The 25,193-nt window shown below is 36.5% G+C and overlaps 1 protein-coding gene across 2 annotated transcripts in view; it reads right to left on the reverse strand.

Annotated features, from left to right (window-relative positions):
• Positions 1 to 25,193, reverse strand: part of SPAG16 (sperm associated antigen 16) — a 1,197,624-nt gene that overhangs the window by 1,088,198 nt on the left and 84,233 nt on the right. For both annotated transcript variants that reach the window (XM_027873434.1, XM_027873435.1), the window contains exons 7-9: positions 21,234 to 21,351; positions 15,981 to 16,050; positions 8,616 to 8,725 (exon numbers count right to left, since the gene is read on the reverse strand). In XM_027873434.1, coding sequence (XP_027729235.1) covers positions 8,616 to 8,725; positions 15,981 to 16,050; positions 21,234 to 21,351 — 298 coding nt within the window. The remainder of the gene's footprint in view (positions 1 to 8,615; positions 8,726 to 15,980; positions 16,051 to 21,233; positions 21,352 to 25,193) is intronic.

Below are 25,193 nucleotides of genomic sequence, written 5' to 3' on the forward strand. Positions count from 1 at the left end.
TCCTCTCAATATTTGATCCTGAGAGATAGGCAGAATATGATTAGTTCTACTTTACAGATGAGGAAACAGGTTCAGAGGCCTTAAATGACTTGCCCAAAGTTATACAGCTAGTAAGAGCAGTCAGGTCTTAAACTCATGTCACCTAACTCTAAATCCACTACAAAGATTTTGTAAGCCTAATTCTAGAAATATCTGATTATATGAAATGGAAAGGCCCTTTTTTCTGGCTGAGAGCATACACAAGTATTCTGAGACTACTTCCTGTCTGTTTACTGAGGGGTGAAGAAAAGTAGTTTGGCTGCTGAGCAAAAACTGCATATGTATACAAAAGGCACTAACTAGCCAAAACAAGCTTCCTTCCTGCTGCATCCACAAGGTGTAAGGATCAGTGAGGTAGGGTGGGGGTGGCAACGTGTGTTTCCCCAATCACCCACTGCCATCAAGTAGGCCGATGAACACATGGCCTCCTAAGTCAGCCTGCATGAGATTAAGCTGCCTCTTGTTTGCGTCTTCTTTCCTTTAACTGTGTGATATCTCAGAGTCAGAAGAGACACAAGTGATCCAGTGGCTAAATTTGGAAGGCAGCCAGCCCTGAACAGCAATCAGTTCAACCTAGCTCACAAGTGGATTGTCCAAAGAGCTAAGGCACCATTTCCTACAAGCAAGGTAGTGTTTTCATCCATTGGCCGTGACACATCTACAAGAGAAGGTAGTAGTGGAAAGATTGTTTGTCACTATTGTCTACTTTTAAGTCTAAGCTCTCTCTTCCCAGGGACTGAATTACACAGGCAAGAGTAGGATCCAGTTCAGAAGGACCTTCTTCACTTTGGTTCTTGTTACATCTTTTTAGTATATACCTCTTTGTAATATATGCATACAATATATACATTTAGACTTACAAAGTGAGAATAGGCTTTTCCCCTAGACAAAGTAAGCTGCAGAAAGGGCAGTCAAATGGCCATCCTTGGTGTCCATTTCTATGTTCAGGAATAAGCTCAAAGGAGAATGTGAGGTAGATCACATGCTTTCCAAACACTGGAAAACAAAGCGTTAACACCTTCTTGAATGTAAGAGTAAACACGCCCAAAGTTGGCAAAAAAGCTTTGCTTCAAAGCTCTACTTTGTGCCATAGGATCTATCATGGCTCTAGAATCAGAAGGGTCCTTAGAGATCTGGACTGGACATTTGTGGTAATCTAGGCCAATCCTCTCATTTTACAAAGAAGAAACAGACCTAGAGAGAAGTTAACTAACTTACCCAAAGTGATCCATTCAATCATTCAGTCAAGAAGCATTAAGTACGTACTATATGCCAGGCCCTGTGTGAAGCACTAGTAACTATCAAAATAAATTAGAATCTAGGCCTTTTGACTCCAAATCGAATCCACTTCCCAATATACCATGCTCCCTCATTTCAAAAGAGCTTTAAAGGTACTATAAATCTTATGACTTTACCAGTGAAATGGTATCCCATTATAAATAATTGCCAGAAACAGAACGCCCACAAAATTGACAACATGAAACCAAGAAGAAGAAGAAGAATGATGATGATAATCCTTGACTCAGGTGAATATCTCACCTCAAACTTGTGAAAATTAATAACAACAAAAAAGTAATAAAAGTCTACTCCTAAAAAAGACAATTATATTATCAAATCTTGACTATAAACTTACTAGACTGAAAGTTTTTAAGTTAACTCATCTGTCCTTTGGCATCAGTTCAAATATATATTAAAGGATTATTACTAACATTGGCAAACTAAGAATTAAACATCCTTAAATAAAATAGTATGAATATTGTCTGTGTTGTTATAGAATGGGGGCATAAAACAAAAAGTTCTTGATTTCAGAAAGTCTGTTTTTCTCATAGAATTCTTTCTGCTCACATCATTATTATTATAAATTATAAATATGATCTATTTTAGTTTAAATTAAACTAAATTTCAGCTATGAAATAATTTTAAGACTAATAACCAGCCTTTCTGACCATCTCTCTACTATGCTGCCTGAACTCTAGCCATTATTAGCACTCTTCGCAACCTACCCCACTCCTACCCCTGGGATGGCAGGACAAGATAGGTGAACTTTTGCCTTATTTTGCCCAGACCCAGGCTGCCACACAAGTTCCTGCCATCACCACACAATGCCGCTATGTACAATCCTCCTTTCCTTTCTGGTTCCCTATTATGTGTTGTCGTCACCCATTAGACTGTAAGCTCCTTAACGGCAGGGGCTATCTCACTTGTTTGTCTTTTTAATCCCCAGAGGCTTAACACAGTCCTGGCACACAGTAACTGTGTAATAAATGTTCTATCTATCTATCTATCTATCTATCTACTGTTTGTCTATCTGTCTGTCTATTCACCTATCCATCTATCTAGCTTCATATCTACCTAAGTTAAATTTAAACATGCTGTGATAACTATTAGATTTCTTTTATTTCTTCCCCAAAATATACTATAACCTACTCACGAATTTTATATACTTTTCTTTCCCTAGTTTTATCTTCTATTCACTTTGTACTTTATAAAAGACCTATTTCAATGATTACTTCCTTACAGCACGGGAGTGGCCCTGAGTTTTCAATCCAACAAAGTGGACACACTGATTAAGCATCCATTTTGTGTGAGGCACTGTGCTACACCCTGAGGATTGCAAAGGCAAAAGCACACTAGTCTCTCCCTCAAGTAACTTACATTCTCCTGGGAGTGGGGATGGGGAGTTGCATGTACACAGAAAAATAAATACAAAGTATGAGCAAAGTAATTTTAGGAGACTGAGCACCCTGATAACTTGAAGGAAAAGCCTCAATTAGGAAAAGGTATCTGAGCTAACCCTTAAAAGAGAATAAGGACTAAATGCTCACACTAATTAAATCACTAATTTTTCAAAGTTATCAAATAAACTCAACTCTATCCCATAATCATGAGATTCTTTACAGCTATTTAGTTTAGTTTGTCAGTACAACTGCAGAGAGAAATGACTACATGCACTGAAAGGTGACAAAGGCAGATGAGTGTTAGCACAACTTTTCTGTTAATAAAAGGGAATCCAAAACAGTATGGAAAGAGCTGATCTCAAGTTTGGGTTGGGGACCATAGAGATGAGAAGGGAGAAGAGTTAAATAAGAAGCCTGTAGCGGTGGACTATAGTAAAATGGGAAGTAAATTGGGTTCCAAAGCTAGCTCAATCACTAACAAGCTGCATACACTTAGGAAAAACACAACCATTCTCCAACATACTGTGCTAAACTCTGGGGATACAAAGAAAGGCAAAAATATGGTCCCTGCCCTCAAGGAGCTCATATTCTAATGAGGGAAACAAACAAATAAATAACCAGGTACATACAAGGTATCTAGAGTAGATAGGAGATGATTTGAAAGGGGAAGGGATCTGAGAGGTTAAGGTGAAGGGTACAGTAGCAGCACCAGCATGGCGATCAGCCAGTGCAAAGAAACAATGAGAGGAGATAGAGGGTTGTATTTGAGGAACAGCAAGGAGGCCAGCACAACTGGGTCACAGAGTGCACAGAGTGGGGTAGAGTAAAAATGACTAGCCTAGGAAGAAAGGGTCACGTGTGAAGGGCTTAAATGCCAAATATTTGGTCCTGGAGGTCACAGAGAACCACTGGAGGTCACTAAGGAGGAGGAAGTGACATGATCAGTCTGTGCTTTAGAAAAATTCCCTTGCCAACTAAGTGGAGGATCAAAGACTTGAGGCAGAGAGACCAATCAGAAGGCTATTACAATAGTTCAGCCGAGAGGTGATTAGGCCCAATAGTAAAGGGGTGATTATATGAGTGGAAAGAAGAGGACATATAGAAGAGCTGTTGTGAAAATAGAAACAAGGAGATCTGACAACAGATTAGATATGTGGGATAAGCATGAGAAGTTGGGCATGATATCAAAATTGTTGGACTGGCTGATTGGGAAAGTAGTGGCACTCTAAACAGTAACAGAAAAAGCTGGGAAAATGAGAGGGTTTGGAGAAAAGAAAATGAGTTATCTTTTGGATAATGTTAAGTTTGATATGCCTGCAGGATATCCAGTTCAAGATATCCAAAAGGCAGTGGATGACATAGAACTGGAGCTAAAGAGAAAGAATAGGGCTGGAGATAGATGTGAATATGGATATAGACAGACACAGATATAGATATGTGCATATATAAATATATATGTACATATACATGTGCATATTATATATATATATATATAATAGAGGGATATATGTGTGTGCATGTAGACATACATACATACTTTGGAACAATCTGCACAGATAATACAATTGAGCCCATGGTAGCTGATGCTATCAGCAACTCAGCTAGCACAGACAGAAAAGAGACTCACAAGCAGGTGTGATGAAAAGCCAGCGTAGGAGACTCAGAAAGGAGTGGCTGAGTAGACAAGAAGAAACCAGGACAGAGAAGTGTCATGAAAACCTAGAAAGGGAAGAATGACCAGGAGAACAGGGTGTCTTAATAGTGTCAAATGCTAGAAATCAAGAAGGATGAGGATTCGAAAAGACCATTAAATTTGGCAATTAATAGACCATTGGTAACTTCGAAGAGAAAAGATCTTAACATCAATGATAACTATGACAATACTTATTGATCTAGGGCCAGACATCCTAGAGAATGATGTCAAGAGGGCATTAGAAAGCAGTGTTAACAATAAGGCTAGTGGAGGTGATGAAATTCCAGGTAAGCTATTTAAAACCCTAAAAGATGATACTGTTAATGTGCTGTGTTCAATATGCCAGCAAATTTGGAATACTCAATAGTGTCCACTGAATTGGAAAAGATCAGTTTTACATCTCAATCCTAAAGAAGGGCAATGCCAAGAAATATTCAAATTACTGAACAATGGTGCTCATTTCACATGCTGGCAAGATTATAATTAAGATTCTACAAGCTAGGCTTCAGCAATATGTGAATCAATAATTATCAGAAGAGCAGACTGGTTTTCGAAGAGGCAGAAGGACTAGAGACCAAATTGACAATATTCACTGGATTATGGAAAGAGTAAAGGAGTTCCAGAAAAACATCTACTTTTGCTTCATTGACTACAAGAGACTATGTGGATCACAACAAAATGTGGCAAGTTCTCAAAGAGAAGGGATTACCAGATCATCTTACTTGTCTCCTGAGGAACCAGTATTCAGTTAGAACAACAGTTAGAAATGAACAAGTAACAACTGACTGGTTGAAGATTGAAAAAGACTATATGTTATCGCCTTATTTATTTAACTTATATGCAGAGTACATCATGTGAAATGCCAGGCTGGATGAATCAAAAGCTGGAATTAAGGTTGCTGGGAGAAATATCAACAATTTCAGATAAGCAGACAATACCATTAATGGTACGAGGTGAAGAAGAATTAAGAAGACTCTTGATGAGGGTAAAGGAGGTCAGTACAAAAGCTGGCTTGACGCTTAACATAAAAAAAATAAAAAATAAAAACTAAGATCCTGGCAACTGGTCCAATCACTTCCTGGCAAACAGAGGGAGAAGAAATGGATTTTATATTCTTGGACTCAAACATCACCGCTGATGGCAACTGCAGTTTATTTAAGTGAAATTAAAATTAAAAGACTATTGCTCCTTGTAAAGAAAGCTATGACAAATCTGGACAGCATACTAAAAAGAAGAGATTACCTTACTGAAAAAGGTTTGTATAGTAAAAGCTACGGTTTTTCCAGTAGCAATGTATAACTGTGAGAGCTAGACTGTAAGGAAAGCCGAGAACCACAGAATTGATACTTTGAATTGTGCTGCTGGAGAATATTTTTTGAGAGTCCCCTAGGGAGCAAGGAGATCAATTCAGTCAATACTTAAAGAAATTAATTCAGGTTATTCACTGGAAAGTTAAATACTGACACTGAGGCTTAAATACTTTGCCCACATAATGAGAAGACAGGACTCATTAGAAAAGACCTTGATGTTGAGAAAAACTGAAGACAAAAGGAAAAGGGGCCAGCAGACAATGAGATGGCTTGACCATATCATGGAAACAACAAACATGAATTTGGACAGACTTCAAGAGAGAGCGGAGGACAGAGGAACCTGGAGTGCTATGGTCCACAGGGTCACAAAGAAAGGCGCAGGACTGAATGAATAAGAACAACAACAACAAATTTTGGAGAAGGTTGTTTAATGTGAATGAAGATATTCAGATTTTGAAGGATTCAGAAGAAAGCAAGAGGAGAGGAAGTGGAGGCATCTATTATAGCTAGCTGTCTCAAGGAGCTTAAAGGAAATGGATTGAAGAGATATAAAACAATAGCTACTGGGAATGATAGGATCAAGTGAGGATTGGTTTTTTTGTTTTGTTTATTTGCTTGTTGGTTTCAATTTTGGGTCTTTTGTTTGTTTTAAAGAATAAGGGAGACATGGATGTGTTTGTAGGCATCAGGTAAGGAGCCATTAAACAGAGAAAGTTTGGAGATAAACGAAAGTGGGGATGATATTGGGGAAATCTGCTAAAAATGATAAGAGAGTATGGGACCAAGGCAACATGTAGAAGGGTTGGTCTTGGCAAAGAAAAAGGTCACTTCTTCATCTGAGACCAGAAGTAAAGGAGGAAGTGGGGGATTTCTGAATAAAAAAAACAACAATAATAGCATTGACCACAGTACTTTAAGGTTAAGATATGTTATGTCATTTGATTCTCACAACAACCCTAAGAAGCAGGTGCTATTTGTAAAATGAGTATTTCCATTTCATACAAATGGTGTGAAGTGAGGAGGCAGGAAGGGGGAGGAGTTCTCAGTGAATGGCCTCAATTTTTCAGTGAAAGAACAAACCAAGCCCTGCTTTATAGTCTTTGCTGACCCATCAAATGTAAACATTTAATAACCAGTTCTTCCACACCAGTTTGAACTGGCTCCAAGATACTACTAGATTAGAGAGAGAGGGAAAGTCTATCTCAGACACGGAGAAACCTCTTGTACAAAAAAACCCAGAGGCAAAATGTGAAATGCTCAATATATTGAACAGCTGCTAGCTGGCTGGTTTGGCTGGAAGAAAGAGTAACAAAGCGAAGTAATATGGAATAAGCTTAGAAAGTTAGTTGGGAGCCAGAATGTGGGTGTGTGGTGGGGGGGGGGGCTTTAAATGTAGAAATAAGGATTTTGCATTTTATCATAAATAAATAAAATAAAGTAAATAAGAGACCCCTCAAGTTGTTTTTTTTTTTTTGAGTAAGATCTGTATTCTAGAAATGTCCTATCCATTTGAGGGTATGGTTGATGGCTTTCTAATGTAGTATAAATTTACTTTCCAGTTATGATGGCAGTTTCACCAATGCTAGTTTCTAGTAAGAGGGAAGTGAGGACCAGCTGAATACAAGTCTGTGGAGGTTATTTTATGGTCAGAAAATTATCATAGGGTAAGCGCCCATGAACCCAATAATTCAGTATTTTTTTCCAATGAATTTGTTTTGTACTTTTATCCTTTTTCTCTAAATAACTGGTAAAAACCATTTTTGAAAATGCATTTCTATTTCTAGGTGAGTTAATGGAAAACACAGAGTAAACTCACAGGCAAAGCCCAGTCTGGTGGCAGTGGTGGAGAAAAATACAGAAGAAGACCATGCTGAGGCATCTAAGAGATACCAGACAGCAACACTGAAGTTACAAATAGTAGGGAAAATTACAGACAGGATATCACTATCACTGCATGTATGGCGGATGCCCATTGTTTCATTCTCACATATCCTTCAATACTTTGTCAGTCTAAAAATACAATCAGGTTTAACTTCAGAGTCAACAGAATAGGCTTAGTATTATTTAATGGGAACCCTTGCATTCTACCACCCTCCACCCCACAAAAAAATTATTACCTCAGTAAGAATAACAGAAATTATTTTAAGGAGACAAAGAGCTTTTCATTCCATATAGATACAAATGATTTTAAGTGGAAATGCTTGATTGATGTAACATTAGTGTAGAATTATAACACTGTATGATTACATGAGTTTCAGTTGAATTGCAATTAGTCACTCAATCAATATATGTAAATCGCTGAAATCAGATCCTTTCTGTTTTTAAAGGATGAAAATTGAAGTCTGTATGCAGCCAACGGAACATGAAATGGGAGGAGAGTTTGCCATCAAAAAGGATAGAAATGGAGGCAGTCTGGAGCCACAGAAGACAATCTTTGAAGACTTCACAATTTTGGCCAGTGTCAGCCCTGTTTTCTTTCAAATTTGCTGAAATAATAAGAACCTGTCCACAAAATCATTTTGTCCAACAGCCAATGCTTAGCATGATTTATGGAATTTTGCTTCATTTGTTAGGTTTTTTTTTTTAGCATGGTGGACTTCATATAAAGGATCTTTGTTCCCAAAGTAATTGAAGTATTAAGCAATTTAATTGAAAATATGAAAATATAGATATTATCACTTTGTAAAGAATCTGAGACTATAAATGAAATTGATCCCATAAATAAAAATCAATCTTATTACTGGATAGTAATGCTTTCCATAATTATACCTCTTCCTTTCATCTACCTTTTTAAAAGGTCTTTTAAATTCAATTATTAAGTTATTCTATAAATCTAAACATCAATTTATAACTTGTTACTGGATTAAATGTGAAGCATCGAAATAAAGTTCATACCTTTGTATTGGATTTCAGTTTTATTTTAGGTCTGGCTTGTTCCCTGGCTTCACGAATAGCTTTCTGGGTCGGACCTTCTGGCTTATCTTCTCTGTCACATCTGTGACCTACTATAAAATAAAACAATTTTATTTATGTATGATTATTTTTCCTCTTCTGAAATAAAGCTGCTTCTAACAGAAAAATAATACCAGCCCAACATGATGATGAAATAAATAATAGTAAAAAAAAAAAAAAGATTCTACCTAATTATTTAATAGACCACAAGACTTAAGGAATACAAAGGAGAGAAATGGCTACTGTCAACCCTAGATGTGAAAACAAGAGAGAAAAATGGGGAGGAAACAGAAAAGAGAAAAGAGAAATAAGTATTTAACACATAGGAATGGGATATTATTTTTATATGAGATCTAAACACGAGAACAAGGGAAGAAAAATGAATAATTTAAAATACAATCAAATCTCCTAATCATTTCTTAATAATTATTGAATAGCACCAATAGGAAATAAACTGCTAAAACTGGAAAAAAAGATTTCCCTTTATTTCACCACGTTCTCTTTGCTGTTTTGCTCTGTCATCTGCTTCAATTGATGATGAGATTATAATGCTAAAAACATGACCAAGTGAATCATCTCTGTGCTGACATTATGACATGAAGTATCAAAAAAAAAAAAAGACCAACTGAAACCCCTGCAGAAATCTGGATGCTTCTCCTTAACAGAGCCCCCTTCTGTAATCATGGCAGCAGTCTCATGATATAAAGGTCTAGGGGCAGGCACAACCTCAACTTGTAGATGCTGCACACCCACAAGGCCATTTCTGGTTAAAGATCCAGGAAGGATAAAGTCCTCATATGAGATGGGTCATTTGACAAGGAAACAGTCTGTAACATTCCACTTTCCTTCCTGAGACTTCAGAACTATCTATACGCTGTCAATGAATGGGAATACTTAACTGTCACCTCCAATTCTTATGCTAAACTGGTGCCAGTGGACTTGGAAAAGGTAAATGCCATGGTCTCTCTAGTCATGGCAGCTGCTTGAGGTGATGGTAGAGTTTTGTTAAATACCCTTCATCTCTCATAACTATTTCTATGGTCTGTTAGTGGGCGAGGAAAACCATCTAAATCCAGTAGCATGGACCTCTGCTATTATCTCCCAAAAAAGAAGATAGGAGACAATAACAGTCAATGAAATTGGATGCCAATAGAGAAAGAAAAACCCAGTCCTACAAGCAAACCTATAAATCTAGGATTGAGGCCATGTGTCAAGTGCTACCCTAAACTTCTTTTGGTTTCACTTTTTAGAATGCTTGCCAGAAGCTGCAGGACCCTAGAATAGAAGGATGAAGATTGACAGCTGAAGCTATAAAAGAACTAGGCAGTTTACTGTATTAGACAATGTATATACTATACATGCACAATGAACATATACAATTCCAAAAAGCAAGTCTTGACAAAAGCCAGATATAAAAGTAAACAATCCCTAGAGTGACACTTCAGACCACATACCCCAGAACTGTTCCAGCATTGGCAAGGTAACAAAAAAAATTTACTCTAACAACAACTGCTTCTAAATAGTTTCTACAATGTAGCAAGAACCAACATGTTTTCCCTTTTCATCAGATAAGCACAACTTTTGACTGTAAACATATTTTTGAATACGTATTACATATGTTTTGACAAAATAATAAAGATTCCCAAACACTAAGTTTGTACCACCTTCCTAAGGTTACAAATTACATAGAATTTAATTTACTTTAATTTTAAATGGCAGCTAGGTGGTGAAGTAGATAAGAGTGCTGGGCCTGAAGTCAAGAAGACTCTTCCTCAGTTCAAATCTTATCTCAAACACTTACTAGTTGTATAATCCTGGGCAGTTACTTAACCTTGTTTGCCTCAGTTTCATCATCTGTAAAATGAGATGGAAAATGAAATGGCAAACCACTCCAGTATCTCTGTCAAGAAAACCCCATATGGGGTACAAAGAGTCAGACATGTTTTCAGCAATGTTGTCACACTCCTTCAATTGAGGACGAAAATGGCACCAAAGTCATCTATTGCACTAATGGTAAATTATTTAACTTGACAAAGCTATTAGCTAAGACTAAAGCAGAAAGAGAGTTGGTGCACAACTTTGTGTTCGCAGAGGACTATGCACTTAATGTATTCTCTGAGGATGAGAGATGCTGAGACGCAACAACAGGGAATGGTTCCATTCTTTGCAGCGTGTGCTAATTTTAGCCTGACAACACCAAGAAAACAGGTTCTCCACCAGCTGTCCCTCCACCATGTATACATGGAACCATCGGTTACAGCAAATGCACAAATTTTGAATGCCATGGATAAGTTCACTTACCGTGGCAGTATATTTTCCAGGGATGTACTACACATAGATGATAAGGTTGACACATGCATTACCCCTGCTAGCTCAGTGTCTGGGAAGTTCTGAATGAAAGTGTGGAAGAGAAGAGGTATTAGACTGCCCACCAAACTGAAGAGCGACAGAGCTGTTGTGCAGACCTCATTGTGGTATGCCTGTGAAATCTGGACAGCACACCAGTGCCATGCCAGAAAACTGAACCACCTCCATTTTAATTGTCTTAGGAAGATTGTGGAGATCACCTGGCAAGATAAGGTACCAGACACTAAGGTCATTTCTCAAGCTGAATTACCAAGAATTCAAACTCTACTGCAGAGTGTGCAACTCCAATGAGCTAGCCATGTTGTTTGAATGCCAAATGTACATCTGCCTTAGGAAGATGATTTTATCATAATTAAAGAAGAGAATACAAATCTGGGAATACAAATAGGCAATTACTGAAGAAGTCTGGGCAAGAGCTAATAAGCACCTGAACTAAGATGGTGGCCATCTATCTAAATTGGAGAGAAATGTATGCCATGGAGACAGAACCAAATACAAAGGTACCTAAAACAATCCTTCTTTAATAATTAAGAAAACTCTGTACCCTAAATCCAAAGCAAATTTAATTATAAAATGAAAATTATTTCTCCTATACCAAACTAATAATTGAAAGCAGAATATATCATTTTAAAGTATTCCTAAAGAGAGAATACAGCTCTTAACCAGGTGCTCTTACCTCTAGCACTTTGGTTAGACATAGTCTAATAAGCAGCTTGTACATGCTCATGCTCTGGTGGCTGATGGTGTCTTTCTATAGGCTAGAAGACATAACAAAGTTATCAGAGAAAAATAACTGGATATGGAAGCTCCATACAGGAGCTTCAAGGGAAGGGCCAAGATCTTCCCTCAAACAATTCTTGCTGACCCAGAGAAGATGTTTGAAAAGGATGATGTTGAAATCCAGCTTGCTCTTTTCCTCTATGCCCAGAATCACAGAATGTTTGCATTAGAAGGGTGACTAGCAGTGCCCAAGTTCATCATTTTCTATACAAGGTCATGAGCTGCAAAGAGATTGGTGATTTCTCAAGGGGAGATGAGACAAATAATCCTAGACTGCCTCCACATTTTAGGGAAGGATGGGCTGAGTAGGCAAAGCTGGGAGAGAGGCATTAGGATTAAAGGATTTAAGGGATTATGGAGAAAATCTAGAATAATTGCTATGGGAACAATTACATTAGGGAATAAAAATGAGATTACTAAAACGACAGCCAAAAATCAATGAGGACCAAGCTAAAGTTTATAAAATAATATAAACAGTACAATCATATACATGCGGGGAAAAATTCAGATAATGAAAAAGGGATTAATGAACAACTTTAAAGAAAGTGAAATTACAACTTCTTTTAAGGTTAACATTTATTAAGTCTTTATTACACACAAATAACCATGCTAAATATTCTCCTGAGATCTCCATGACAATCCATTAAAAACTGGCATAAGACCTAGGGCCGGGTCAATCTGGGTGACAACATGTACCATAAAAACATACTTCATCCCTTTATAATCAGCATGACCCTAAAACCTCATTGGCCTCATTATTCTTGATTGTCAGGCAGGACCACGAACAGGACATCCACTCCTCTAATTTCAAGATGTACTTCTTTCTCAGAGATTAATAATCAAATTAACTTTGCCTTCTTTACTGAAAAGAGTATGCCAATCTATTTTTATAGCTTGACTCAGAATGACTGTTATCCAAGTGGCAGGCTGCCTAGGTTGAAGTTCCTTTTTTCCTAACTACTCTCCCCTATTTCCATCCATTATCAGTTCTATTCCTCTGGTGTTCCTGTCTCACTCTCTGATTTTGCCCTCTGGAAATTTCATTCTACTGTTAATAAACTGTCCTTCATATTCAAACAGTGCCCTCTCCCAAAATAGTGCTTTTTATATATTTTGTGTTTACTTATCATGTACACATGCTATTTCCTTACAATAAAATGTAAGCTTCTTAAGGGCAAGAACCATTTCCCTTTGCCTCTGTATCCTTAGCACCTAGTACCATATCTGGCTTACAAAGAAGGCTTATTAATTTGAACTGAACTGAACTGAATGCTAAGTATACAATCAGGGTAACCGACAGGGCTCAAACTTGTCAGTGAGTTGGGGTAGACCCCAAGCATGTGAAGACTTTCCCTGGCTGAATGGGGCAGATAAGAACAATTTGTTCCAACAGCAATGGAGGCAGCTGTAGCAGACTCTGCAGAGTACTGAGAGCTTGGTCAGGCATCAAAGACACCAAGGTCACCCACTGCATCCCAGGCCATCGCCAATTATCTTGACTTTTGTCCTACACTTGGACTTCAGTGACTCAGGAAAGAAAGAGTGAGGCTGATTCAGGTCAAGAATCACCCCATGATGTCACTGGTGCTCTTTGAAAAAGAAGGACAAACAATAATACAATTAAGACAAGAGTTGATGAGTGCCAGAATTAGAGTAGAGACCCTATGAATGGAAAGAAAAGATATTGAGGGAGGGGACAAGACTTGGCAATTGGTGAAATATGAGGGGAGGTAAAATAAAGAAGAGTCAAGAATAACTCCAAGTTTGTTAAGCTGGCTGACTAGAATGATGATGGAGCCCTCAACAGAAAAAGGCTGACTAAGAAGTTAGCCAATAGTTACTTCATAATATGAATAACAAACAGTGAACTGTTTCCAGTAACTAAAAAGCTAAACTCCTTTAAATTTCCTTAAAAAATTGTCTATGGATACTGTTTCTACTAAACTACCTGGAGGAAATAGGAATGAAAATAATCCTGTGTAAAGAGGCAAGGAAATTTATAAATACAAATTTTACTGTTTCATTATCAAAAAGTATAAAATAATTTACAAACAATTCTCAGCAAATACTGAGTATTTCATCATATAAATCTGACATACACAAACACAATTCTTATCAACAAATAATGTAGAAATGAAAAGCCAAAACTAATAGTTTTAAGTGCTGCATTAATGCATTGTAGGTAGGATTTTTTTCTTTGTAAATCCTGCAAGTCAGACTTTTTTAAATTTACATTTCTTCTAAATCATTCCCGAATCTAAGATTTAAACTGCATTCATATTCCCTCATACATTAACATGCCAAAAATAATAAAATGCAATTTTAGAGTATGATTGTCTATATGAAGTTTCTTGGAGGCAGCTTTTGCTCTTTCACATCACCATATATTAAACTTCATATCTTCTTAAATAATAGCTGACTTTAAAATAACAACAGAAATAGCAGCATATTTCACAAACTTTTAGGCATCAAACTTAATCTGTGGTTTGTGAGTATTTCACAAAGGAAAATCATAGTGTAGATAAAGAAGACAATATATTCCTTTTTAAATCTTCATCTATGCAAACATAAAATATGTCAATATTAGATTTCTGCCTAACTTGCTAGCCTTTAGTTCATATTAACTGGTATTTTAAGTTGCACAATAATTTGTGGAATTTTCCATAGATTGATGAAAGATGCTTTTTCTGGTCAAGTTCTGTGATTTCATCTTTGTGGTGAATGCCTGACATGGAAACTTCTTACACCAAAGCAGATTGGGTTCCTTATGGTCTTTGAGAGTTGCCTGGGCCAATGAAGAATCAAGTGACTTGTCCAGAGTCACACAATTAAGATATCAGAGGTAGAACTCAAATTGAACTCTCCTTGACTACAAAGCTGACCCTCTTCTCCACTATGATGCACTGCTGCTCAGGGCAATACTTATACCTAATAAGTATAAAAAAACCGAAATAACTAATGATAATTCACTATTATATAATTTCTCCTAGGATTTTTCTTATTTCTTCCAAATATCCTATAAGAATAAACATATAATTTAAAAACTTTTATTAAAATAGCTCTGATTCATTAAAAGTTTCTCCTGTCCTTGATATGGAAGTGATAGCAAGCACTCTAAAGTACTTCTATGATCTTAACAGTCTCTATTCTTTCCCTGGCCTAAAATTTTAAAAAAGCCTAAAACAATAGATAAGAAAAGTACACAGCCAGAGTTAAGGAGAGCATTGTCAGTAATGAAGGCCTTAGACTTGTTCCTTACACAATTCTACTACTGGGTGGTAGCCCTGATAACATATCAAACTATCAATAAAATAAAAGACAAGAAGCCTGAAGACTTAATACTAGAAGAGGCAAACAGAATGTGCAAGGAAGTCACTCCTAAAGTGAAAATGCTTATTCTGTGCATTGGTTGAGATTATGCCTTCATTCTGTTCAGGTAAAATGTGAATTTTATACTTTTGGCCAAATTTTGATAAGATCTTTAAAGGACAGAGTCAGCACAAAGGGTTCTCCAAATTTAGTTATGAATATCAAAGCAACACATGATTAAAGTGAATGTCTGAATATAAAATTAATCAACATTTCAGAGTCAATTTCATGGAAGGAGTCATAATTAATGCATCATCATGCCATTCTAATCACATTAATGCAACAATCTGTGGAATCACTGAACTTCAGAACTGGAAGGAACCAGAGTTCATCTAAACTCAACCTTCTACCTTGTAATCTTCACAGCTCCCCACACATTGTGGGGAGGCCTCAGTTCATTCTCAGCCTCAACACTCCTGACACTCTTTTTACAGATTTTTGCCATTCTTTTGTATTCCTTTTTTTGGTTACATACTCCTTCTTCCATTTTTTGGTTCATATTCCCTTAAAATCAAGTTCCTCAGAGAGGTCCTTCTATAGCTCTTCAGTTATTTGTTTGTTTTTTAAACACCTCCGGCCTCAATGGGCTTTTACATTTTAGAGTACCCCATCTCTCTCTCTTGAACCCTATTCCCTCCTCTTCTCTCCAGAGAACTGATAATAGCTACCTTTCTCTAAATTTTCTTACTTAGCTCTCATTTTTATACTTATTAAGCTGTTTATTCCATGACAAACATTTCTATCATGTGTATATACTTCGGTTTGGGTATATGTTTACTAAATTTGTTTTACCTCTAATCTCAGGGACCTGGAGACTATGTCCTGTTTCCAAATTCCTTAACGTTGTTTGAAGTCCTATAATCTAAAGAATAAAACAGACATTGTAAGGTTGTGTTTCTTGTATTACCAATTAAATTAAACACATGACTTAAATAGGCCCATTCTAATCATAAAGTATCAAAATGGACTGGAATGCTTATCTATCTTAAGAACATCAAGGATCTATAATTACACTGATATGGGTACTCCTTCCACTGATTTAAGTCCCTCTAAAACAGAGTATACGGTCTTAGAGAGCTGTGATAGTTAAATCATCTCTCACCTTATGGGTATAATGATAATGACGAGATTCTCCAAGTTTCAGATACACAATATATAACTGACCCATTTCCAAGTCTAGATTTTATTTTGGTAGGGGCTGCTACAGTTCATACTCATATGGCATAGCTTTTGAGAAAACAAGGTCATCTCCACACAATGATGATATCAGAGTAGAACTTTAATGGAAGGATAATTACTTTTCTTGGACTAATTATCTGAAGACATGAAAAATGAATTCTTTATAAAAGTGCCTACACTAAAAATAACTTATATGATTTTATGAATCAAAAACTTTTGCTAGTTTTAATAACAGCTTACATTTATCTAGTGCTTTAAAGCTTACAAAGTAAAAACATTATCACATTAAATACATATAACAACCCTGTGAGGAATCTTGTAATAGTAATTATCTCTTTTTCATAAATGAGGAAATTGACACTCAGAAAGGGTAAGTGCCCTTCTCATGTTCGCATGACTGAAAGTCACAGGCCAGGATTTGAACCCAGGTATTCTGACTCTAAGCCCAGTGCTTTTTCCACTATATTACACCGCTGGACATTCATAATATGTACTTTGTTTTGTAAGATGTTTCTTCTGATTTAAACTGACATATAATTACTTCATGCAGTCTTGTAATGTATCTATGGGATAGAAGGCAAACATTACTATTCAAGGATTTATCCAAGATTTAATAAATACTTTCCATTAGATGTTCTGCCCACAAAGGCTCTCTATTCACTTAAACATATTTCATATTAAAGAATATTTGTTTTGGTTGGTGAAACAAAGATTGAACCACCCCAAAATTATACTTAGATTTTCTCTAACAAATTAAACCTTTAAAAATGTCATTCCTCTAATGTATATAGAGAGATGTGCCAAGACAACAGTTTGATCCATTTTATTCTATCCTTTCTCCTTATTCAATCCTACCAGCCATTAGCAACCTTTTTCTTTACTGGTGATTATAATGTCATTAAATTCAAAGGATAGATTAGTTTTCATAAAATGCACTTTAAAAACAACAACTACTACTAAGCTTTCTATCTATCTTTGGAAGTCAAATGTATTTCATCAGATAGTTACTGACTCATGGATCAGAAATTCATTGGTCATCATGAAATCCAAAATCCCTTTCTAAAGCCAAATTTTTCTATCATTAGGAATAAAAGAAATGATAAGTTAAAGCTCTGATTAAACTTCCAATTATAAGAGATAAATTATCAACACTACAATTTATCTGTAAGGATGTAGCAAATCTTGTTTACAATCAATTGACAGCCTATAGTATTGTGTATACTATGCTTAATTATTTTCCTTATTTACATATTATACTCTTGATTTTATTCTCAATATACTTGAAAAAGAAAAGCCTTAAAATGCAAAAACTTTAACTATTCCTTGCTACAGGGAAGGAATGAAAGAAGCTTGTTCAGGTTGGTGCTAACAGTCCTAAAAGAGAATTCTTTATTCCCAATGTGGTCGGGGTTCCACGGAGGAAATAGAGATCAGAATGGGATAAAGGAACTGCTTACTTATCTTTTTAAATTTTATAATAAAGATCCAATTTCTTAATTTTGTTGAGAATAAATTTTGAGAACATATTACTTGGCTATATGAAAAAATAAGTACAAATGCACAGTAAAAAGAAAAAATTAAACTGCTGGATTATCAACTATCTTGAATTATTTATGGCCTCTGTTTTTTTAAAGCATATATAATCATAAAATTTTATCACTGGGAGATGACAATAATGTCCACGTCACTTTCAGGTTCCATAAACAATACAAGTGTTTCTAAGTAAAATAAACGTGGTTCCTTTAAAAATGCCTTCAAAGTAAATTTCTATAAAATGAATCATATTTTCCCAATGATTTCAAGTATTAATTAAGGAATGTAATCCTATGAAAAAAAATTGGGTCCACAAGGAACAAAAGAGAAGATATTGGTGGCACTACAGGCATGACACTGGGAAGACGGTGAAAAACCTTCATTTTGGCTAAAGCCAATCTAGGAGTTTCCTGAGATATGTCTCACAAAAACAAAGGGCTGATTCCTGCCAGAAAGGCAAGAAGGAAGTTTTCAGAGTCATTGGACCTGAGGTATGCCAAGACACAAAGAGCTATTCAGCTCAAGAGCAAAAATTTTCTTAGGAACAGTCACTTCAATGCTTGAGGGGTGGGATTTGGAGTGGAGGTTCACCCCTTCTGGCTAACACATTTCTGATGAGAAAGAAGATTGGATACTTCTCATGGTTCTGGACTTATTTTCTATTGCCATATTCTTAACAGCTAATATTTGAATAAATACATTCACAAACTTACTGGAATCATGAATAAATAGCAAAGTTAGTTATATGAACTGAAAGTCATCAGCAAACAAAATACAGAATAATCAATGATGGCAATTTACTCAATTTCAGCAATGCAGGTCTTAACTAGAGGTAGACCAAAGAGTCTGCTACAATCAGAAAAAAAGAAGAAGAAAAAGCATCATGGGCTGTCATAAAGGACATATGTTTTGTGCCTAATATGATGCCTTACTCTTCTTTCAGGGCATACCAAAGGAAGCCTATGAATCTTGGACTACAACCACATTCCAAGTCCAAATGAAAACAACACACAAAACTTTAATTAGTTCTGGGATTGTCCTAGACTTCCTTTGAAATATTCTCCAACTTGGCACTTTGGTGGCCCACTTGACCAGAAAACAAGTGAGCTTTAAGCTTAGAGCGGTCCAGACCTTTACTTCTAGAATTAGGCTAGAACTAGACCAGGCTGAGCAGTATAGAAATAAGATAACAGTCGTTTTAATAAAATGGTAACAATGATCATAACAGTATATTTATATAATACTTTTTTGAAAAGCTCAAACTATTTTCTCTTTTTTTTTCCTCTCAAAAACTATGACATAGGATAAGAAGAAAAGTTATTATCCCCATGTGACAGTGAAATTAAGACACCAAGAAGTTAAATGCTTAAGTGATCTCATCCATTCCTATGGTTCAATTATGCTGCCTCGATGCAGATGTCTCCCAAATCTACATGGGAAACATTTCATCTTGACCCTGGGCAAGTATCACATTTCCAACTGCCTTCTGTATATATTTACCAAGATGTTCTACCAACATCTCATTCCACATGTCCAAAATTAAAATAACATCCTCCTGCTCACCTTAAACCTGACCCTCCTCCCAACTTCCTTTTTCTGTTAATTGTTCCAGAATCATTCCCGTCAGGCTTGAAATTTCAGAGTCACTTTTGAGTCTTTCCTCTTCCTCACTGTCAATATAAAACTGATTGCCAATTTCTGATATTTTTACCTTCACAATATCCCTTGCATTTATCTGTCCTTTCCACTAAAACTTCCACTGCCCTATTTCAGGACTTTGTTACTTCTTCTCTAGACTATTACATCAACCTCCCAACTCTTCTCCTTTCTCCCGTCTAACCTTCATACAGCTGCCAATTTTCCTAATGCACAAGTTTGACAATTTGACTCACCTGCTCAGAAACCAATTGTTTCTGCATAACTCTCAAAGTATGATACAGGGACCCCTGGGGGATCTCAAGACTCTTTCAGGTGTCTATGAAGTCAAATCTATTTTTAAAACAATATTAAGACTTTCAATATCTAATACAAGAATTATCAATAGATACAATCTATGTAAAGAAAAGCTCTTTGGGGGGTCCTCAATAATTTTTAAGAGTATAAAGGGGTCCCAAGACCAAAAAGTTTGATAATTACTGGCCTACAGCAGAAAACAGAAATTCTTTAACCTGAAACTTAAAAGTCTCTATCTGTTCTCCAGCTCCAAATAACCTTTCCATAGTACTTTTCCTTCAAGTACTTTTTGTCTCAGCCATCCTTCAGTCTCTGCAGTACACTCTCAACTCATCTCATCCTGTCAAAATCCTTCTGTCTCTTCAAGGCCTAGTTTAGTTGTCCTCTTACTAATGAAGCCTGTTCTGACTCCTCAAGCAGAATAACCTCTTTCCCTTCTCAGTTTTGTCAGCATTGTCGGTATCTTTCCTTTGACTACATTCTACCTTTTATATACAAACTTTTTTTTTGTTTGTTTTTTTGGTTTTTTTTGGTGAGGCAGTTGGGGTTAAGTGACTTGCCCAAAGTCACACAGCTAGTACGTGTCAAGTGTTTGGTCTGAGGCCGGATTTGAACCCTGACTTCCGGGCCAGTGCTCTATTCGCTGCGCCACCGAGCTGTCCAATATATGCAAACTTTTTTGTGCACATTTCCTATTACTATTAGACCGTAAGCTCCTTGAAGGCAGGGACCTTATTGTTTTTCATCTTTGCATCCCCAATACCTTGCTTGCACTTGAAAGACACTTAGCAATTGTTGGTTCCATTGAGCTGGCTTCCTAAGGTTACACTGCTAGATAACAGCAGGGCTGGCACTGGCACCCAAGTCTCTGATCTTTGCCTTCTTTAATCTAGACCACATTGCCTCTCTGGTATTCTCCTAAGTCTATGTGGGAGATAGGAAGACTGAGTCTGGGTTAGAGAAACAATAAGTCAAACCAGCCATCAGCAGGGATGGCTAGAAATCACATTTACAAGAAGATAATGTATCTCAAGCTCTTTAAAACCATACAGTATAATACAATGCAAGCCCTTAGTGTTAACAAGTCATATAAAGCATCTGCTTATGGAAAAAATATACACATAGCTCTGATGAATTCTGCTTTTATAGGCTAAGAGATATAATAAATGCCAATGGAACTATATATTTTTGTGGCTAAAAGATACTGGTGAGAAAGCTTCCAATTTCTTTTTTTAATAAAGGCACAGTTAACAGAACAAATTATTTTAATATATCTTGGAGAATACAACAATGCTTGTTTTTCCCTAAATTCTGCAAAAATAAGTTGTGGGGGGAAGAGGAAGATCGTTTTGTGGTAGCTTTGACTAATCATCTCGTTACCTGCCCAACTGCTTTGTCTCTTTCCAAGGAGGTAAGCATTTTCTGCCTCAGTAAAATATGGTGCCTGTCATGCAACACCCTTATAGTTGGCTCATATGATGCATAATGTAACTTCAACCTACGAAAAATAAAAGGCCAATTGCATTTTAAAGGGCAATTGAGTTAAAGCAGTGATTTCCATCTAAATAGGTTTTTTTTTTGCACAGGATCACAAATAAACCATACAAAGGTCACCACACAAGAGATAGCAAGTGTTATTTTGCATGCAACCTCTCCTAGGCAGTATGGAAAAAAGCATATTAGTCATGAGATAACTAGTTCTATATTTCCTACCGAAACCTTTTGCTGTGTTTGACTGCATTTTGCTGTGTTTGACTGCATTTCAAGGTTTACATCTGCTGCTTGTCGCAAAAGAGAAAACTTCATATATTTCCCACTCAGCTCAGAAATTAGTTTCAAAAAGATAGAATACAAACTATAGACAAATAAAGAAAAAAATGCATCTATGATGAAACAAACTAAAAGACAATATGACAAACCATGAAATAAAATTAAGCTCTCCCAAATACTTAACTAAAACAGGTTAAACAGAAATAGTGATAAAATCAAACTAAATATCAAAATATTCAGCATAGACTAAGAACTTTTAAAATGTTGAGGTTCATTAGAAACTTGACAGGAAAGAAATTTTAAAATGTAGTTTTCCTAGGATAAATTAAGTTTGGTAGTACATTCAATGTATCTTTTCCTTGAAAATTTGGCATAACTAATTTTTTTTTACATTGAATCACATTTTCCCATTGGATTTTTGTTATTGACATTTTTCTTCCATGTAGGAAATTCAAAATATTTAAATTCATTTGAGACCATTTCCTCGCCAATTTACAAGTTCTCATGGAGTTGCACCCAGGGTCACCCAGTGACTGTATAAGAGGCAGGACTTGAACCAAATTCTTCCTGATTCCACTAAACCTGGTTTCCTGTCTCTTGATTCGAGTTACTACTAACAAGCTTTAACGTATTTTTTTTCCTAAAATGCCCTCCAACATCAAGGAAAGATCATAGAGTTCTTACTATTCAAAGAGATATTTTCATTATTCCATTCATAAAGCGAAAATCATTCCCTAATTTGTTTGTTTTGTGAGTTCTGTTTTTTGTCTACTAATAATTCTTAAAGTGACTATAACTGTATAAATAATGATATAACTTTTCTGTAGGAAAAAACATTTCAAAGTTAATAAGCTTATATCACAGTAGAGCTTCTTATTTCAATGATTTACAAGTAATCATAAAATCAACTTTAATTATTCACTTCAATAAAAGAAAACATTTTACTGAAAATTATAATATAAAGGTATGCCATGTTGAACATCCTATATCCTGACTCAGAAACCAAAAACTCTCCACACACCAGCTGAGGCAGGACACAAGACCTGGGATGTTGTACTTCACAGTATCCTGTTAACAAGGAGGTCAGCGGGTTTCCCTAGTGCTCAAACCACTGGACAATTAGGCATGTAAAGACAATGACCCTAGTCCCTGAGATAAGTTTCCCTTCCAAAAGAATAAAATCAGAAAAAGAAAAACCCTTATTACTATGCCAACAGGTTGGTTTGGGACCATATCTCTTTCAACATAAAAAAAAATAGAAAAGTCTTTAAAGTTTATAAAACTCTTTACATAATTTTATGTGAGCCTTACAACTCTATGAATAGGTATTACTTATGATAGGCATTACTAATGCTATTTTACATATAAGGAATCTGAGGTTCAGAGAAGTTATGTGATGTATCTATCATCACTATGTAGTAAGTTCCAGAAGCAAAATCTGAACCCAAGACTTTCTGACTCCAACTCTAGAATTCTACCCACTACATTGAGCAGCTAGGTAGTGCAGTGGGTAAAGCGCAGGTCTGGAGTCAGGAAGACCTGAGTTAAAATCTGGCCTCAGGTACTATCTTTGTGACCTTAAGTAAGTCACTTCACCCTGTCTGCCTCAGTTACCTCATCTGTAAAATGAGCTAGAGAAGGAAATGGCAAACCACTCCAGTATCTTTGTCAAGAAAACCCCAAATGAGGTCATGAAGAGTCAGACACGCATGAAACAACAACAAATATACCTATGCCCACAGAAATACTGACATTTCTAAACTGCTGCCATAATTCTTTAAGGCCCAGCTACCATGCAACAGTGAGCTAATGGTCCTATCACTCATGCAAAGCTTTTCTGTCTTGGGAGATGGTACTGGCAGGCATAGGCAATGAAGCAACTGCGAGTTCTAACTTTGCCACTGCATAGGGATGATCTAATTCAACCACTGATAATGAATTAAAAGGCTACAAGCAGAATAACAGATCAAGAGATGACACCCAGATCAGAAAGACCTGGCCTCCAGACCTCTGACACTTACTGACTGTGTGACCCTGGATAAATCACAAGCTCTCAGAGTCATAGGCAATTTTCTAAGACTAAGTGTCACAAAGCAGGTGCCAACCTACACTAATGGAGTTACCACCTTAGGAGTTCCTATGTCAATGAAATCACAGGTCCAGTCCAAAGTTCCAAAGGTCAGATGTCCACTCCTTTGAAGCCTTTTAGATAGTTGTAGGAGTCAACTATATGTTGTCTGATGAAATGAGGAAACAATAACTGAAGTTCCCAGACCATGCTTTTGACGAAAAAATTATAAGCAAAAATGAAGTTTCTCCTAAATACTTCAATTATTTTATGGATCCATGATCTCACCAAAGTGGATACTCTCTCCAACAGTGTAAATTTCAATTCATCCGTGCCTGTGCAATCACTGTCCATGTTCTCTTATAAGTCCTTCATGCGGAGAGGGGTCCACTCCAATATTCTGGAGGTTTTCCTCTAAGACTCCATTGATAGTAGTAGAACACATGGCCTATCAATTAATTATCTTCTACTTTTACTACATACATAGCCTACTGCTTATTCCATTATGAAACTCTGATAATATTCTTTATCAATTCAATCTAGTCTAAGCATTTCATCTAATCAATTTATATAAGCACTATATGTTCAAGGAACTGGGTTAGTTGCTGGGGTTATAATGACAAACAAAAATAGTCCTGTCTTCAAAGAACTTACATTCTTTTGTGTAGCTATTCATTCAAAATTGTTCATTGGTAAGATATTATGGCCCAATCATTTCTATATCTATCTCTACTGTCCTTTGAATTCTTTGGGGACTGTGAATACATGACTCATTGCATCACAGGAGGAAGACTGATGTTAAAAAACTAGGGAGGGAATAACATACACACTCAAGGAGGGAACAACATACACACTCAACTGGGTATGGAAATCTATCTTACCCTACAGGAAAATGGGGGGGGAAGGGACAAGAGAACAGGGGAATGATAGAGGGGAGGACAGATTGGGGGAGAGGGTAATCAGAAGCAAACACTTCTGAGGAGGGACAGGGTCAAAAAAGAGAATAGAATAAATGGGCGGCAGGATAGGATGAAGGGAAATATCCTTAGTTTTTCACAACATGACTACTACGGAAGTGTTTTGCTTGACTACACATGTATAACCTGTATCGAACGGCTTGCCTTTTCAATGAGGGTGGGTGGGGATGGAGGAAGGGAGAAAATTTGGAACCCAAAGTTTTAAAAACACGTTAAAAAATTTGTTTTCACATGCAACTGGGAAATAAGAAATACAGGAAATGGGGTATAGAAATCTATCCTGACCTACAGGAAAATAGAAGGGGAAGGGGATAAGAGAAGGGAGGGAGAGCTAGAAGGGAGGGCAGATTAGGGGAAGAGAGATACAGAATGCATGCCATCTTGGGGTGGGGGGAGGGATGAGATGGGGAGGAAATTTGGAACTCAAAATCTTGTAGAAATGAATGTTGAAAACTAAAAATAAATAAATTTTAAAAAGAAAGAAAGAAAGAAAGAAAGAAAGAAAGAAAGAAAGAAAGAAAGAAA

This window comes from Vombatus ursinus, unplaced genomic scaffold, assembly GCF_900497805.2.
Source record: "Vombatus ursinus unplaced genomic scaffold, bare-nosed wombat genome assembly UNPS02014802.1, whole genome shotgun sequence".
In the NCBI taxonomy this organism is placed as follows: domain Eukaryota; kingdom Metazoa; phylum Chordata; class Mammalia; order Diprotodontia; family Vombatidae; genus Vombatus; species Vombatus ursinus.